The sequence below is a fragment of the Herpailurus yagouaroundi genome, unplaced genomic scaffold, assembly GCF_014898765.1.
Source record: "Herpailurus yagouaroundi ecotype Mexico unplaced genomic scaffold, PumYag 182, whole genome shotgun sequence".
Taxonomy (NCBI): Eukaryota; Metazoa; Chordata; class Mammalia; order Carnivora; family Felidae; genus Herpailurus; species Herpailurus yagouaroundi.
In genome coordinates this window covers 9,169,104-9,186,119 of record NW_024412413.1, presented here as the reverse complement: position 1 = coordinate 9,186,119, position 17,016 = coordinate 9,169,104, and the positions used below count along the sequence as shown (strand labels likewise).

Genomic DNA, 17,016 nt, shown 5'->3' with positions numbered 1-17,016 from the left:
GGAGAGCGCATCGGGTGTGCCCAGGGCTGCGGGCCAGATGGGCGAGGAGGAGGGTGTGCACGCGTGTCAGCGTGTGCAGGTGCTGGAAGGGCTGCGGGGCTCCGTGGGAGTGCATACATGAATGTGTGTGTGTGTGTGTGTGTGGTCGCTGGCAGGCAGGGGAGATGTGTGGCGGAGGACTGGTCCCCAGGAGGCCGAGGGAGAGTGTCATCACCCTCTGTCCAGCTCTCACCCTCTGTCTGTGTCCCCGCCAAGTGTCTGCTTGTGGTTTCTGGAGGGCAGGGACAGCATCTTCTTCATTTGGGGTTCCCAGACCACTGTGGGCCAACAAAGGGGGTCTCAGCGAGGGGGTGCCGAATAATGGCATAGTGAGTGATGGATGTTAGAAAGGAGAAGGGGGAGTTCGGGGTGGGAAGGGAGGCTACAAATCCCTGCAGCACAGAAAGGCCTCCTTAGACTCCTCGATGCCTCCAAGTGATGGGGACCTCACTCTTTTCTGAGGCTGCAGATGCCCTGAGCAGCTGCTCCAGGTAGGGCTCTGGGCACAGAGAGGGATTGATACCCTCTGCCCTTTGGAGAGCACAGCCTGGTTGGTGGTGAGAAGAAGCCAGAACAGACCACACTCAGTTTGATAGCTGATATAAGTGGGGGACATTCAGGCCATCGTGAAGGCTTGGGGGAGGCCTCTGTTCCCCCTGCCTAGGGCTCCAGGAGGCTTCCCCGAAGGCACACCTCCTTTGTGGGTGGGATCTTGAGGCTGGGTCAGCCCACAGACAGTGGGGCTCTGGTCCCCAGGGCCTTGCCCTGCCCTCCCCTTTTCTTCGGCAGTGGCTGAAGCCTCCTTGGCTGGAGTTTCTACCCCATGGACTATCCGCCCTGGGGTTTTCTTCCAAGCTAGCAGCCCCTGTTTCCTCACCTCCCCCACTCCGGCTGTCTACACCGGGCACCGAGGCTTGCTGGGCATCTGGGAATCAGAAATGTTGGCCAAATTCAATAGGTTCTCCAATTATGGGGCCTCTAAGACGTGGACCTCATCTCACCCCGCAGGAGTTCTCAGCCCACTGAGACCCGGAAGCGTATAAGCAGAATCAATTAACCCCGGGCAGGGCAGTGTGTCACATGGGGAGCTCCCCACTGCTGGAGGCATGTAAGTGGAGAGGCCTAGGACCATGCGCCCAGCAGGTCTGTCCACTTTAAGGAGCAGTTTTCTGTTCCACCTCAACCACCATATCACCTTGGGCAAGTATCTGGACCTTCATTTTTGCATCTGTAAAATGGGTGTAATAATGTCTGCCGTGCCTGTATCCTGAGGCTGCAGCGGGCAGGGGAGGAACGAATCCTTAAACAAACAGAAGACAGGATGGTGTGAAATTCAAATCCCTCACTAGCTGTGGCCTCGGTCTCGGCAAACCTGTCACACCCTCCCTTGCAGGGCTGTGGTGACGTTTCCCATGGTGGGGGGGGGGAGCTGGGGTCTGGGACGGTGGCCACCCCAGCAGGTGCTTGTGTGGTTTTAATTGTTGCATTTGATTTTTCCTTGTCCCAGTTGCCCTTCATAATTTTTTTGTTGGCCCTTTTATTGAGGTAAGATGTCCATGCAGTAGAGCTCACAAACTGTCTTGTCCAGCTCAAGGCATTTTTCCATATAAATACACTACTGTGACCGCACTCAGGCCAACAAGAGCATCTCCTAAAGATGGAGAGAGCCCTGGGAGCTCCCTTGTCCCCCACCCCCAACAGGTGCTCACCTGAAGTCACTGCTGCTCTGACCTCCCTCACTTCAGGGTTAGCTCTGGCTGATTTTTCACTTTGTAAAATTGGATTCACATACTCTTTGCTCTCGGGTGTCCAGCTGTTACCCGGCATTATGCCCGTGAGCTCCGTCTCTGCTGTCGTGTGTATCAGTAAGCTTGCCCTTTTTCGTTGCTGGGAAGTATTCCATCGAATGGATGTGCCGTGGGCGTTTCTCAGCCTTGGCACTGTTCACAGGTGGGGCCGGATAATTCTTTGTGGCGGGGCCGTCCCGTGCATTCTAGGACGTTCAGCAGCATCCCTGGTCTCTACCCGTTAGATGCCAGTGTCCTGTCTCCCCATATCGTGACAATCAAAAATGTCTCTGCACATGGCCGCATGTCCCCTGGGGGCTGCCTGACTCATTCTCCTGGTCAGGGACACCTGGGTCGTTCCCAGGTTGGGGCCATCGTGAATAACACAGCTATGAGCATTCTGGTTTTTGTGGACTTCAGTCAGAATTACTCCAGGGTGTCCGCCCAGGAGCGGCCCTCCTGGACCCTAACGTGGGCCTCCGTTTTGCTTTACTAGAGGCCAAGCAGCTTTCCAGAGGATTTTGCTCATAAAGACACACCCAATGAATAAATTAACAAAGTAGGGAATGGATGTCCTCTTCAAAGCCCAAGGGTCTACAGCATGCTTGACATTCAGAATGGTAGCCACACATCGCAGCTGGCTTCCAGAACAGGGATGTGCTCTAGGTACATCCAGGGTGGGAGTAAGCCTCGTTCGTCTCAGTGCACTGATGCACAGGCCACGTATACAACAGGTGCTGCATGGGTGCTTGTGGACCCAGCCTTGTAGAAGCTGGGATCCAGGATCTGGAACCTCAGGCCCCAGCCTTTGGAGAGCAGAGTCCTGAGCCTCTGTCCTTGGACTCATTGAGGACCAGTAGGGGAAGGGCCCCCCCCCCCCCCCCCACCGCATAGGGGCGTGGCCCATCTTCCCGGCCTCTCTGGCCCAGGGGGGATGCAGCTTTCGGCTTCTTCCTCCACTTGATTTATTTAGACAACTGAGGTGCACCCTGGGAAATGGATCAGATTATAGATTTGACAAAAATAAAAACAAATTTGGCTGGCTCAGCCAAACCCGGCACTCCTGCCCCCACCCACCCTCCCAGAACCCTCCGAATTACAGAAACCGTGACTGTCATCCGGGCCTCCAGGATGGAGGGTGGTGGTCACCATGGTAACCGTGCTGGCCTCTGGCTCTGGCTCCCGGAGAAGAGGCCGCCCAGAGGGGCCTGCTGGGGCATCGAGCGCTGCCCCTCCATCCGGTCCCTCTTCTCTCTGGGAAGTGGCAGGTTCGAGGAAGCCCCCGGCCCGGTGGCTTCCCCAGCGACCCTGTCCCTCCAGTTTTCAAGACAGCCGTTGGGTGGAGTTACGACTCTGGTCCCGCTTGATTTCTTACCGACAAGGGGGGGCCTTGAGACCATCAGCCTCCCCTTGCCAGCATCCCCCACCCCATTAGCTCCTCCTGGTGGGATAGTCATCCTTCCCAGCCACGCGAGGGTGGAATGTCATCCTTCCTGACTCCATGACCCAGACCCAGACCGGAGGAGACAACGTAGGCAAGAAGGAAAAAGCAAATATTCCACTGGGCCCATGCCAGTCGAGGTCTCTCGTGTTCCAGGCTCTGTGCCTGGGGGCAGCAGAACACGGGGCTGAGAACATGGGGGGCGGGGTTAGTCGTCAGCAGGGGGCAGATTCAAATCCTGCCATAACAGCTGTGTGACCCTCAGTGCTTCGGTTTCCTTATCTGTAAAATGTGGATAACAGTAATACCTGCCGGTTTTAGGGAACTTTGCTGTGGGTCTGGGACAACCCTGCATTGCTAGGTCTAAACCCATTGATTCTTCTTTTTTTTTTTTAATGTTTAGTTTTGGGAGGGGGCGGGGAGGGGCAGAGACAGAGGGAGAGGCAGAATCCGAAGCAGTTCCAGGCTCTGAGCTGTCAGCACAGAGCCTGACGCGGGGCTCGAACCCACGAAGCGTGTGAGATCGCGACCTGAGCCGAAGTCGGACCCTCAACCGAATGAGCCACCCAGGCTTTGATTCTTCTTGAAAGGTTGTTAGCGAAGATTCAGCACTTGGGAGGCCAACACGGGTCCGAAGGGCTATGATAGTTCTCTTGTTCTCTACCCGAGGGGATGGATATTAAATAGTCAGCACAGAGCACCAGCCGGGGATTTCAGTCCTCTGCTGGTGAGGTGGCTTTTCTCCCCGCAAAGCCGAAGAATGGCAGCCCCTGGGACCTGTTACCGGAGAGGCTGGCAAAGCGGGCTTTCCCTGCTGCACAGCGCATGACAAGCTCTGGTCCCAGGTCCACAGCTACACAGGCTCTGCATTCCATGGCATCTGGGCTCCCTGCCTCGTGTGCTTGCTGTAGGGTTTAAATGAGATAGTACGTGCTGTTTGATTGGAAAGCTCCTTGGCAAACAAACACTCCAGAGCACTTGGGAAACGTTTGCCGTTTTTACCATCATCACTGCTGCTAACCCGGGGCCTGGCACACAGCGGATACTCGGTATATGCTCATCAATTCACTGCTGGGCTGTTAGGCCCGGGGTTCCGAGGACCCTGGGAGGCACGGTCAGCAGAGCAGGGGGAACAGGATGGGAGCCAGGCCACAAAGTGGGGGCTGGCTGGAGGTGGGGCTGAGTCTCACGCTGGGGCTGGGGTGGTGGTGGGGTGGTTCTACAGCCCCCAAGGACCCTGTGTTTTCTTCTCCCCCAGCTGGGTGGGTGTCTGGGAAGGTTTCGTCTGCCAGGGAAACTCGGTTGGGTCGCCGCTGGTCTGTTCCCCCGTCCCTGTTCCTCAAAGGTGCCCTTGGCTGCCCATCCGGGATCTGTGCTGAGCAGGTGCCGCACGGGCAGAGCCTGGACATTTGGGGAAATACGGGGTTTTGACGTTTGTTTGAAATCCAGCCATGGCTCAGGGACCCCCATGGGTGGGGAGTCTGTTGTCTGAGGGTTCCTTCTGCTCCTGCTCGCTGGGTTGCTAGGATGGCTCTCTGTCTCTCTGTTTCCTGTCTGCACGATGGGGGTTGGATTAGTTGCTTTTTGAGGGCCTCGATGGAGTTGTTCTGTGACAGAGGTTACCCTGACAGGAGTGAGGGTCTGGGCAATGAAGCAGACAAGGCGACAGGGTCCCCACTGCACGATCTCAGGTGCCAGGCAGGCGGCTTTGAGTTTGCTGTGCGAGGCAGTGGGAGCCATCGAAGACTCCCTGCCCTTGTGGAGCCAGCACTCAAGTCCTGGCCTGCCCTATTACCTAGAAATCCTCACCACCCTCTTGGGGCCTCTGTCCTCCTTCGAACTGTCCCAGAACCCCAGAGTCATGCGCTCTCAGAGCTCCCCACTGCTTGTGGCTAATGGTGGAAACATCAGGCATTGGGCCAGGTAGCCCGGAGACCTTGACTCCCTCTGACAATCTCCTTCCCCACGCTGCACGGTCTGGTTCCGCTTCAAGGAGGGCTGGTGCCTTTGATCCCTGAGCCAGTGGGGAGCATGTCACAACTGTGGGCACCAGTGCCAGCTCTGGCCTGACTTCTAAGCCTCCCGGGCTCCTGGAAAGAACCCAGACTCTGCCATCTGGGATTTCCCCGAGTGCCTCGGGGGGAGGGCTGAGACTGTCCACCTCTGAATGTCTGAAGCGGAGCCATCTAGAGGTGAAAGCCACTCCATCTGCCTCACCAAGGGACTCAGTACAGTGGGTAACAGCAGAAGCAACCCCACACAGGGGCTCTGGGCACCACTGAGTCAGGTCACTCAGGCTGCTTACTGGCCTGTTTTGCCATCTGCCCCCCACCGCGGTGAGCCGTGTTGAGAGTCAGGGCCATGTCCCTAGGGACTTGGCACACGGCAGTTATGGTTACTGCCAAGTTCGTTACCGCGGTACAAGCTAGACCAGGGGGACAGGGAGCACTTCCGGAGAGGAGACTGAGCCACCACCTTGTGAATGGGGAAGGGTGCTTCAAGGGAAGTTTCAAGAAGAAGGGACAAATGGACGGGGCTGTGAAGGATGAGTAGGAGTTTGACCTGGTAGAGACAGTAGGAGGTGGATGCAAAGGGTATGCCTGGGGACAGCAAGAAGTTCAGCGCATGCCAAGGCCAATAGGAGAGAAAGGCAGAATTCACTGAGTTCACAGTGTAGGCAGCCTTGGATGTCAGGCTGAGGACGATGACGGAGCCAGGAGCCACGGAGGGTTTCGAATAGGGAAAGGCGTAATCAGAGCTGTGTTTCAGGCAGATTAACCCGGCAGTGGCAAAATGGTTTGGAGGCAAAGCAAAGCACTCTCGGGTTTTGTCTCTCAGCTCTGCTTCCAGCTGGTGACCTTGGGCAAATCACGTTCCCCTCCGCGGCTCCGCTTCCTCGTCTTGTCGGCAGGCCTGAAGATAACGCTCAGAGAATTAAACGAGGTGACGCTCAAAGCGCTCTGATGGCGCTGGGCACACCGTGCTGGCCTGGTGATTTGCGTGGGGCAGATTGGAGGGGCAGAGGCCACAGCTGGAGGCTACCGGGGAAGCTGAGTCAGGGCCCAGGTGAGAGACAGTGGGCGTGGTCTGAGGCCTCAGGGGAGGGAGGAGAAGTCCCAGGCCGGGACAGGCCCGGAGGCCCAGAGATCAGTGGCTTTGGAGTCCAGCAGGCCCGGTGTGAGTCTCAGCTCTGGTACTTCCCAGAGGCAAGGCCCCTAGTTTCTCCGAGCCTCATTTTCCTCCTCTGGAAAATGGGCCTGCTGACCCCCGTCGCTCAGGGCCCTGATGAGGAAGAGGGGGGATGGGTTCCAGGCTTCCGGGAGATACCTGCTAAGTGCACTTTGAACTGGAAGCTGGCAGGGAGGGCAGAGGGAGCAGAGGAGGCAGCTGGAAGGAGAGAAAGCATGGCAGGAAAGGGGAAGAAAAAAACCAGGGGGATGAGGGATGTTCACTGGTAATTAGAACGCTTGAACTTCAAAAAAGTTAATTAATGATGAAGCTGCTGCTGGAGCAGTGCTCAGGCTAGAAGGGGGCCCTAGCAGTGACTGCAATTAATTACAGGCTGTGGCGGGAGAGTGGCAGCGGGGTGGGGGGGGGGGAGGAAGGAGCAGGGCTGGGCGAGGAGGGTCTGAAGGGGAGGTGGGAAGGCAGGCGGCATCCCAGGGTGAGCGAGACCCGGGGATGAGAGGGAGGCCGTTGCCAGGGAAACCAGGTCGGCTCCCATCAGGCAAGAGGTGTTCGCCCCCGCTGGGTGGGGTCTGACCAGTGTGGCTACATCCAGCTTAGAGCAAGGGGCCAGGGTTTTCGTTCGGAGACACTCCAGAATCGCTGGATGTCAGAGCTGGCAGGGCCCACAGAGATTTAACTTATTCGTGTAACGGAGCTCCACCTAGATGCCCGTCACTGTTAGAGGTATGAATGCAAGACCCCTGTCCCCTTGGAATGGAGGTTCCAGCTGTGAATGAAGACAGCAAGCATGCCCACAAAACGACTTTGGAGGCCCTGCCCAAAGCTGGTGGCTGCAGAGTTTCTGCCCCCGGCCTGCCTGTGAAGGCTGAGCTCCACCCTCCTCGGTGCAGAGGCTGGGGAGGACCAACGCTCAGATATTCCAGAAACTGGTGACGAGTTCTAACCCCGCCCCTGGAAGAGGAGAGGACAGGGGTGTCCGGCCCATCTCAGCCACACTGGACAGGGCCTTTGGCCCCTCCAGTTCCAGGGCTAGTGGTAGATGTGGAGGAGCCATAGGTCAGGGGAGGGGAGAGGTGGTCACAGGAGGGAGGCAATGACAGTCAGAGAGAGGTGGTTAGAGGTGGAGAGGCAGGGATAATCCAGAGATGGCCTGCCAGCTGGGCCCTTGTGGACTTCTCCTTTCCTGGTCCTGAGGGGGACGCTCAGGCTGGGGCAAGGAAGTCGGGGAGGGGTCTCTCAAGCAGTAGGGTTGGTAGGGGTTGAGTTCTTTGATGGGTCTGGCACCAGCGGCCGTGTCTGTTGTGAGGTATGCAGACTGGTCTTTGGTCTCCGAGGTCTTTAAAAAAGTGGGCATTGACCCACTCAGAGGAGGCATCTGGAGGTGGGAATGGGGTGTATGCCAGCGTTTGTGGTGGGTGGGGGTATTAAGTGCCAGGGTGCATTCAGCCTTCCCGTGGCTACAGTCTTGCCGACCGTTTTTTCCTTGACTCGGTGTGTACATGGTTTGAATGCGTCAGCATGCTGGTGATCCTGCTGAACTGCGTGACACTTGGCATGTACCAGCCCTGCGACGACATGGACTGCCTGTCGGACCGCTGCAAGATCCTGCAGGTGAGGCCGGCCAGCCCTGCCTGGCTTGCTCTGCCCCGCCCCCCCCCACGCGGCCCCGCCCCCACCAGCCATGCCCCGCCCACGCACCCCGCCCCTTCCCTGCCATGCCCCGCCCACCCGCCATACCCCACCCTGTCTGTCATGCTCAGTGGCCTGCCCTCGCTTAACTGGTGTTTTCTTCATCACTCCCAACTGGTCTTACCCATGCCCCTTCTTGATCCTCTTTCCCCTCCGTCCCCTCCGTCCCCTACTCTACATTTTGGAGCCTCTGCCCTACTCTAGGCTCCCATCTTCCCCCACCTAGGTGCCTCCCCAAGCCTTCTCCTGCTCTTCCCCACCCCAGACTGACCATACTGTCCCATGCCAGTAGAGCACAAGTGACCCTGACACTTTGCTCCCCAGTGCTCTTGGGATAAAGGCCAAGTTCCATAACTCTCTCTCAGTGGCCCTCAGGAGCCGGCCTCCAGTGGCTCCCCTGTTTTCATCTCCGAGGTCCCAGGTGGGGTTCATATCTTTGGTACCTGCCATGACTCTATTCGGAACTTGTCTACCTGTAGTGCAGGGTGTTAGGGTTATACCCATTTTACAGATGGGTCTGACCATCTGTCATCATTTGTAATCATCATCCCATGGCCTCTCCCTGGGAAAGCCAGATTCCTCCTGGGAGGAATTCCTCCTGTGTTTCCACAGGACTCAGCAGTTTCGGAGCAGCCCAGGGTGCTCAGAATGCCTTGGGGCACTTGTTAAGAATCCAGACCTGGCCCATCCCAAATCTGCAGATTCAGAATCTCTGGGGTGGATCTTGGGTCTGAGTGGGTGACAGGCTCCTCATGCAGCCTCAGGCCCCCGGGTGGGGTTACAAGGGGTTACAAGGGGTTACAAGGGATGAGCCTCAGGCTGACTTCCCAACCAGGTGGTGAGTTCACTAAGGACCCCCTTCTATGTCGGCGACTCCCAGCCTACTTCCCGGCGCACAGTGAGTGGGCTCGTTTGTTGAAGTGAGTTGACCACAGCCCTCACTGATCCTGGAAAGAGGAATTCTACCCAGACTGTGTCCTCAGGAAATATATACTCACCTGAGCCCATGCTGAGGGACACATTTGGGGGCTCCTTTGTGGACAGAGGAAGGAGCGCTGAAACCTTCCTGGAGGAAGGTGTCAAGTCTGTTTTGAGCAACCTCCTTCCCCGTGGGCTTTGGAGTCACATTGATCTGAATGTCAGTTCTGGTTCTGCCACTTACCTTCCGCGTGACCTGGGGCAAGTCGCGGAACCTCCCTGAGTCGGTTTCCTCACCTGTAAAATGGGGCTCTCTGTGGGGTTGCTGTGGGAATTAGAAATGAGGATGAAAGTCAGCTGTCTAGCCCGGTGGTTGGCAGTTATTATTAGGGGGAGCCCTTTGCCCTGCCCTCCTCTGGGTCCCTTGTCAGTGTGCCTGACTTTAGGGAAAAAAGAGTGGGCTGTGTGACCTTGGGCAAGTTTATTCCCCTCTCTGGGCCTTTGTGGCCTCATGTGTGAAATGGCCCCATTGGGCCAGGACCTCTGAGGTTCTCTTCCTGCCCAAGAGGAGACGTGCCCAGGTCTCTTCCAGGCCTCTCGTGTCCATGCCTGGGTCCCCGCCTCATACTGTGGCTCCAACCCTGTGGTCCTGCTCCACAGCCTCATCCTGTCCCTTGCCTCTTGCCTTCCTCCTGCCCCTGCAGGTCTTTGACGACTTTATCTTCGTCTTCTTTGCCATGGAGATGGTGCTGAAAATGGTGGCCCTGGGCATTTTTGGCAAGAAGTGCTACCTTGGGGACACATGGAACCGACTGGACTTCTTCATTGTCATGGCAGGGTAGGTAGCGTACCTGAGACAGCTCTTCGCCTCCGGTGCACACCAGACATAAGTGAAATATTCTGTGGGGCTTCTTGGTGACAGTAATGATGCCACATCATGTAGGGCCTTCCCGGACCCCTGGGGTGGGAGGAATGATGGCCCTTTGCCGAATGGCCTGGGCAGACAGACACTCCTTCCTCCCCTCTCTGGTAAGTTGTATGTCCTCGGCATCGTCAGCCGGTACTGGGTCTGTTTTAACGCTAACTGTATGACCTTGAGAAGGCTACTTAACCTCTCTAAGCCTCAGTTTCCTCATCTGTGAAGGAGAGACAGTAATTACAGCGACAGCAAAATGAGCGCCCGATCAGTGTTAGCTATTATTTTTCTTACCCTAGATCGCTCAGCAACTCAGAGACAGAGCACAGACTCGGGACATATGTGACTCCAAACCATGGTTGCTTCTGTCAGGACACAGGCCGTGGTCAGAGAGAAGCCAGGTTACAACTTAGCCCACTTGGAGCATCTTGGACTCCGCTTTGGGCCTTGTTCCTGCTTTCTTGGGTCAGACCGGGCTGGTGGCTATTCGTGCATTCACCCAGCGGCCAGGGGTTGGATGAGCTCCTGCTAAGTGCCAGCACCATCCTAGGTATGGGGTATGAAGGACAGCAAACACAGACTAGGCCTTGTCCTTCCCAATGACTGTCTGGGGAGAGGCATCCAACAGCCATGCACTTGTCACACACACCGGGATAAGGCCCCTGGGAAGAGCGTTGGGGTTTTCTGAGAGCACCTCTGAGCCGTGTTGGGGGCTTGGGGGCTTGAGGACTTTCCTGAGGAGCCGACACACAAGAGCTGAAGGACAAACAGGTGTTAACCGTGCCCAGTAATGGGTCATAGAGCACAACTGAGAAGCGGGAGAGACAGGAGGAGGAGAGAAGGCTGGAGGCCTGTGCGTGCGTGTCAGTGTAGGTGACAGTGCGTGTATTCGTGTATGTGTGTGTGTCAGTGTGCACGCCTGCGTGCGGCTGTGTGAGATGCCATTGAGAAGGGGCAGGGAGGGAGGGCAGGCACATGGCCGAGATGGGAAGTCAGTGCCACCGAGAATATGCTAGGTGCCACAGGGATGCTCTGAGATGAAACGATTTGTCCACTAGTGTTTTAGAAAATGTTACGCATCGTCTAAACACCCTTCCCTGAGAACAGAATTCAAATGTCACAGCCACCCTGTCACTTATTTAGGCCTTGCTGGAAGCTCTGTGGGGCTCATATGGGTTCTCGTGGACCACGCCACCCCTCTCTCAAGAACTTCATTCTCCTCATTTTGGTCTGGCTGCAGGACCAGAATGCTTAAGGAGGTTTTTTTCTGAAAGACAAGGTGTTTGGACAGCGTCATTTTTCAGTCTTGCCTGTCCAAACAGGTTCCTTTGATCTTCCTGTGTGAAGGACAGTTTTTGTCTGTTCTGGAGTCCTAATTTCTCTCCCCAGAGCCCTGCATGTGGTCCACTCAAATCCACAAGCTAGTATTGCAGGTGAGTCTAGTTCAAGTCTGTTTCTTTTTCCCGGCTTTCCCCTGCCGGAAGCTTATAGGGTATTCTCCTTACCTTCAGAATTCAGACAGTCCACTAGGGCAAGTCTAGGTATAGGATTGCTCCCTGCAGGGCCTTCTAGAACTGGTATTTTCCTTCCAGTCAAAAAAAAAAATTTCTTTTAGGGGTGCCTGAGTGGTCAGTGGGTTGAGGGTCTGACTTCGGCTCAGGTCATGATCTCACGGTTCATGAGTTCCAGCCCCGCATCGGGCTCTGTGCTGACCGCTCAGAGCCTGGAGCCCGCTTCGGATTCTGGGTCTCCCTCTCTCTCTATGCCCCTCCCCTGCACTCTGTCTCTCTCTCTCTCTCTCTGTGTCTCAAAAATAAATACACATTAAAAAAAATTAAAAAAAAAAAAAAAAAAGAAAAGGGGCGCCTGGGTGGCTCAGTCGGTTGAGCGTCCGATTTCGGCTCCAGTCATGATCTCGCAGTCTGTGAGTTCAAGCCCCGCGTCGGGCTCTGTGCTGATGGCTCAGAGCCTGGAGCCTGCTTTGATTCCGTGTCTCCCTCTCTCTCTCTGACCCTCCCCCGTTCATGTTCTGTCTCTCTCTGTCTCAAAAATAAATAAACAGTAAAAAAAAAAATAAAAAAAAAAAAGAAAAAAATTTCTTTTATTGTTTCTTTGGTTATTGCCCATTCTTCTCTGCAGCCTCCTGGATTTCCCATTAACTGGATATTTCCCCACTCTATCTTCTCTGCATTCTCTCCCCTTTCTCTCGAAGATTTCCTCTGTCCTAGAAGAGAATTCCTTGACTTGTCTTCTGAATCACTAACGGTGTCCTTTCCTCCAGTTACTGCCCCGTCTGGAATTGTTCCTTTCCTCTGCATCTTGTTAATTCCCAAGATCGTTTCTCGTTTTGGGTTTCTCGTTTTTCAGAGCAGCTGAGACCTGTTCTTGTTTTATGGATGCCATAGTCACTTGGCTCTCCTTATGGATATTAATTAGGCTTCTTAACAGTCCTTTCCTGATCGTGAAGTCAAAGTGTAATTTCCAAAGAGTTAAACAAAAAAATGACTCGCACACAAATCTTAAAAGGCACGTGATTGACTCACCTCATTAATGAGGAACCAGGAGGATGGTAATCGGCAGAATTAGGAGAATAGGCATTGGAGAGAGAAGGTGGGGATAAGAGAATTAGGTCAGAAGCAAAGCTGGTTAACAGGCTACAGGGTCAAAGAGCCATAACTTTGGGGGTTATCCTTTCTAATGCACAGAAATCACTTACGAAAATCTGCAGGTTAACATGTAATTTCACAACAGCAAGACCTTTAGTTAACAGTAAATAGTGAAACAAAGGTATCTTCCCCTGGATCATGAAATAATCCTTAGATGGGTCTGTTAAGTAATGCTCCAAAATGACATTGTGAGAAATATTGCCCTCCCGCTGCCTTATTTCCAAGTTTTAGGACAATTTTTCTTTTCTTTAAAAAAATTTTTTTTCAATGTTTATTTATTTTTGAGAGACAGAGCGTGAGCGGGAGAGGGGCAGAGAGAGGGGGAGACACAGAATCCGAAGCAGGCTCCAGGCTCCGAGCGGTCAGCACAGAGCCCGATGCGGGGCTGGAACTCATGAACCGTGAGATCATGACCTGAACCGAAGTCGGACGCTTAACCGATGGAGCCACCCAGGCGCCCCGAGGACAGTTTTTCTTGACTCGTGTTTCGGGGAAGTCCTTTGTTTTGCTGGTTCCGTTCACTGCCTCCTATGAGCACCCCTACCCTGCCCTTTTGACTTGAAGAGTCTCTGTTGCTTACCGCTTCCCCCGTCTGCTCATATTTATAAATTAAGACAACGAAGGTCGAGCACAGTGAGGAGCGCCAAGGTCTGTTTGGTATCTTCTCGTGGTCCTTGGGTGAGGTTCACAGGCCAGCCCCCTCCTGGGGGCAAGGGAGAGCGGTGCGCATGTGCAGTCCCATAGGGCCCCGTGCCTGGTTTCCTGCTCTGTTCTCACCGTTTTGAAATTCTCAACAAGTTCCGAATGAGGCCCTGCATTTACATTTAGCACTGGGACCCACAAATTATGTAGCTGGTCCCGGCTCGGGGGCAGGTTCAATGGGAGACTTCTTTGCTAGGGTCATGAACACATTCAGGTGACTCAGACCTGTCTTCTTCTCGAGGTCCTCCTTGTCCTTTGTGCCTAGGGATGGTGTGGGTGCAGAGGGCAGGATGGGAAGCCACGACCTGAGGCTCCAGAGCCCAGCCCCCCAGCCCCAGCCCCAGCCCAGCCCAGCCCGGGGCTATAAATGTTCTGTTTCCCAAGTAACAAGCCTGACATCCCGAAGACATTTTCTTCCTTCCTGCTCCTCCCCTTCCCCAAATTACTGCCTCCTTTTTCAAGCTGTGGAGGAGACAGAATCTCCACGCTGGAAGGTTCCTTAGAGGTCAGAGCCTTCATCTCCATATCCAATCAGCCTCTGCTTGCCTGCCGCCGCCGTGGGGAACTCACATGGCAGCCGATCCCAAACAGCGATCTAGCACGCCTGATGGGCTAGAAAACTCTTTCTTTCACTGAACTGAATTTGTTTTCCTGTAGCTCCCATCTGATGAGAGCATTCATTCACTTATTCCTTTACAGAAATTAGCATTTATTGAGCACCTACTGTATGCCAGGCCTTGTGCTGGGCAGTGGGGGCCACGAGATGAGCGAGATATGCCATTGTGATCTCATGGTTTAGAAAACAGATATAAACCCAAGAATGCAATATAAATCCTAAATTGGGATCGATGCTGCTGCAAAGAAGTGTAGAGAACCAAGGGGTCATGGAGCAGGGACCTGATTTACGCAGGGGTCAGCGTATGCCTTCCTGAAGAAGAGAGGCCTGGGCAGTGAGTAAGAGCTGAACAGGCGGAGGACAGGGGAAGGGTATCTTGGGTAGAGGGAACAGCATGCAGAGGGCCTCGGGCTGTTGGGGAAGGGGCGTGAGGGGGGAATGTTGGAGCCTAGGGCTCCTGGGGGGGAGGTGGGTGCTGGAAGATGAGGGCAGAGAGGGGGGCAGGGGCCCGATCGCACAGGGGTCCCAGAGCCTGCGGGCAGGGGCATCTCTGTCATGACAGACTCACGACAGGACTGTCATGACAGTCCTGCAGAATTTGGAAGGCAGCTCCTTTCCCCCTCGAGTCTCACTTTCCTTCATGTGAAATGTGCCCAACACCTGCCACCATTTGTCAAAGAACAGATGAGGCAGCTTCACCTGCTGGCATCATATCAGGCTGTCGTGGTGCCCGGGGGTGGGGGTGGGGGAGCAGGTCCCCAACCTCCCAGCGATGACTCATGGGGCGGAGAGAATGGGCTGCCCTTGTCCCAGTGCCATGTGGTGACCCGTTGAGCGGCTGTGCTCCCTGCCACCCCCTGGTTGTGTTCACTTTCCGAGCCAGGTCTCTCTCACCTGGGAACTAAAAACAGGTTTTTGTTTTTGAAGTTTGTTTATTTATTTATTTTGAGAGAGAGCACGCGCGCGCGTGCACAAGAGCAGGGGAGGGGCACAGAGAAAGAGAGAGTACCCCAAGCAGGCTCTGCACCATCGGTGCAGAGCCGGATGCTAGGGCTCGTTGCCCCCACTGAGAGATCATGACCTGAGCCGAAGTCAAGAGTCGGACGCTCAACCAACTGGACCACCCGGGCACCCCACAGTTGACCTTTTTTTTTTTTTTTTCCCCAACGTTTTTATTTATTTTTGGGACAGAGAGAGACAGAGCATGAACGGGGGAGGGGCAGAGAGAGAGAGGGAGACACAGAATCGGAAGCAGGCCCCAGGCTCCGAGCCATCAGCCCAGAGCCCGACGCGGGGCTCGAACTCCCGGACCGCGAGATCGTGACCTGGCTGAAGCCGGACGCTCAACCGACTGCGCCACCCAGGCGCCCCACAGTTGACCTTTTTTTAACCCAAGTACCAAACTTTGCATTTATTGCTATTACTTTTATCTTGCAATGATCTCTTGGAGTCCTGATTCGGTTGCTCCTTATATTTGCTTCCTGTGCTTGGTCAGCCCTGGGCAGCGGGGTCCTGTGGCACCTCGCTGGAGACTCTTTCAGCGTGAGAAATCTCCAGTAATCATTGGATAAAGTTTAACCCTCCTCACCGTCTTATTTAAACTACACTCTTCTGCTTCTGTCCATTAGGAGGTCATGAAATATCCAATGGCGTTTTGTTGAACTTGAGAGATTGTCTATGTCCCTTGGTGTATTACGCTGGTAATTTTGCCTCCTCCCCTGACATGAGTGGCCACTGCCAGCTGTGGGGAAGGGCCTGAGCACTTCTGTTAAAGGCTTCCCCGAGAATTCTGATGATTCTCTTAGGTGAAGCAGGGCCAGAGGACTGGGCCACAGCGACCTCTCTGAGGCTGAGCCAGAGCGTTGCCAAGGGCATGGCTGGGTGGCTGATGTGGGCCCCGCCTTGCATGAGTGCAGGGAACAGGAGCCGCCTTGAGCCTGAAAGCCCTTGAAAGCTTCTAACTATGACGGCCTCTCTCCCAGAGAGAGCCTCGGTGTGGAAAATGGAGCCGCTAAGGGATGAGGAGGAACGCACCAGGAAGGGGCGACCTCCCCACTCCTCAGACACGTGCACAGCCTCGCGCCCCTTCTCAGTGTTCCTCAAAATTCAAGGGGCAACAGGATCTCTGGGAGTACATGTTAAAATGCAGATTCCTGCGGGACGCCTGGGTGGCTCAGTCGCTTAAGCCTCCAGCTTCAGCTCCGGTCATGATCTCGCGGTCCAGGAGTTTGAGCCCCGCGTCGGGTTCCGTGCTGACAGCTCAGAGCCTGGAGCCCGCTTCAGATTCTGTGCCTCCCTCTCTCTCTGCCCCTCCCCCGCTCATGCTCTGTCTTTCTCTCTCTACAATATATAAACATTTAAAAAATTCAGATTCCTGGGCCTCACCCTGGGGATCCAGACCCAGGAATATGGCGGGCCTAGGAATTTGCATTTTAGCTAAATGCCCAGGTGGCCCTGAGGCAGGTGCTCTCGTTATGTGACCCTCAAGATGCTCTTGATTGGACACCCTCCAGGTGGAGAGGACAGTTCCCAGTTCTGGGAGCCATAGGAAGGGGAAGAAGCACGAGAGGGCCAGGATCTGAAATAATTCTCATGACAAGTAGACGTACTTCATGAACAGGACCATGAGGACTCCCCCTCAGAATTTCTGTCATCAGTAAAAATACCAACACAAATAGCAATAATGTCAGTCATTCAGCACCTCAGCCAGGGAGTGAGGAGAGGCTGGCTCAGAGTCTATCATACCCTGGGAACCTGTTCTCTTGAGTGAGTGAGCGCAGCACGGGGAACAGCTTCCCCACCCTGACTTTTACGGGCTCTTGGGAAACAAAACGTCAATAAGAATTGTTCCTCAACCCCGGACTAGAGCTTTCTAAAAAGAGCAGGCAGGTGCGTCCCCTCTGCAGTTGCTCGCTGAGAGTTCCTTTTGTCCAAAGTGCCTGTCGGTGGTTCTGTAGAAAGCAAAGGGAATGGAATCCTTCTAGACTTCATCCAGGGGTGTGGGAAAAAATAAAAGCATCTGCTGTTTGCTGAGTACTCACTGGGGGCCCAAG

The 17,016-nt window shown here is 54.8% G+C and overlaps 1 protein-coding gene across 1 annotated transcript in view; it reads left to right on the top strand.

Annotated features, from left to right (window-relative positions):
- The window catches only part of CACNA1I (calcium voltage-gated channel subunit alpha1 I), a 100,799-nt gene that overhangs the window by 22,715 nt on the left and 61,068 nt on the right, over positions 1–17,016 (top strand). The window contains exons 3-4 of the mRNA XM_040490775.1: positions 7,956–8,067; positions 9,768–9,901. Coding sequence (XP_040346709.1) covers positions 7,956–8,067; positions 9,768–9,901 — 246 coding nt within the window. The remainder of the gene's footprint in view (positions 1–7,955; positions 8,068–9,767; positions 9,902–17,016) is intronic.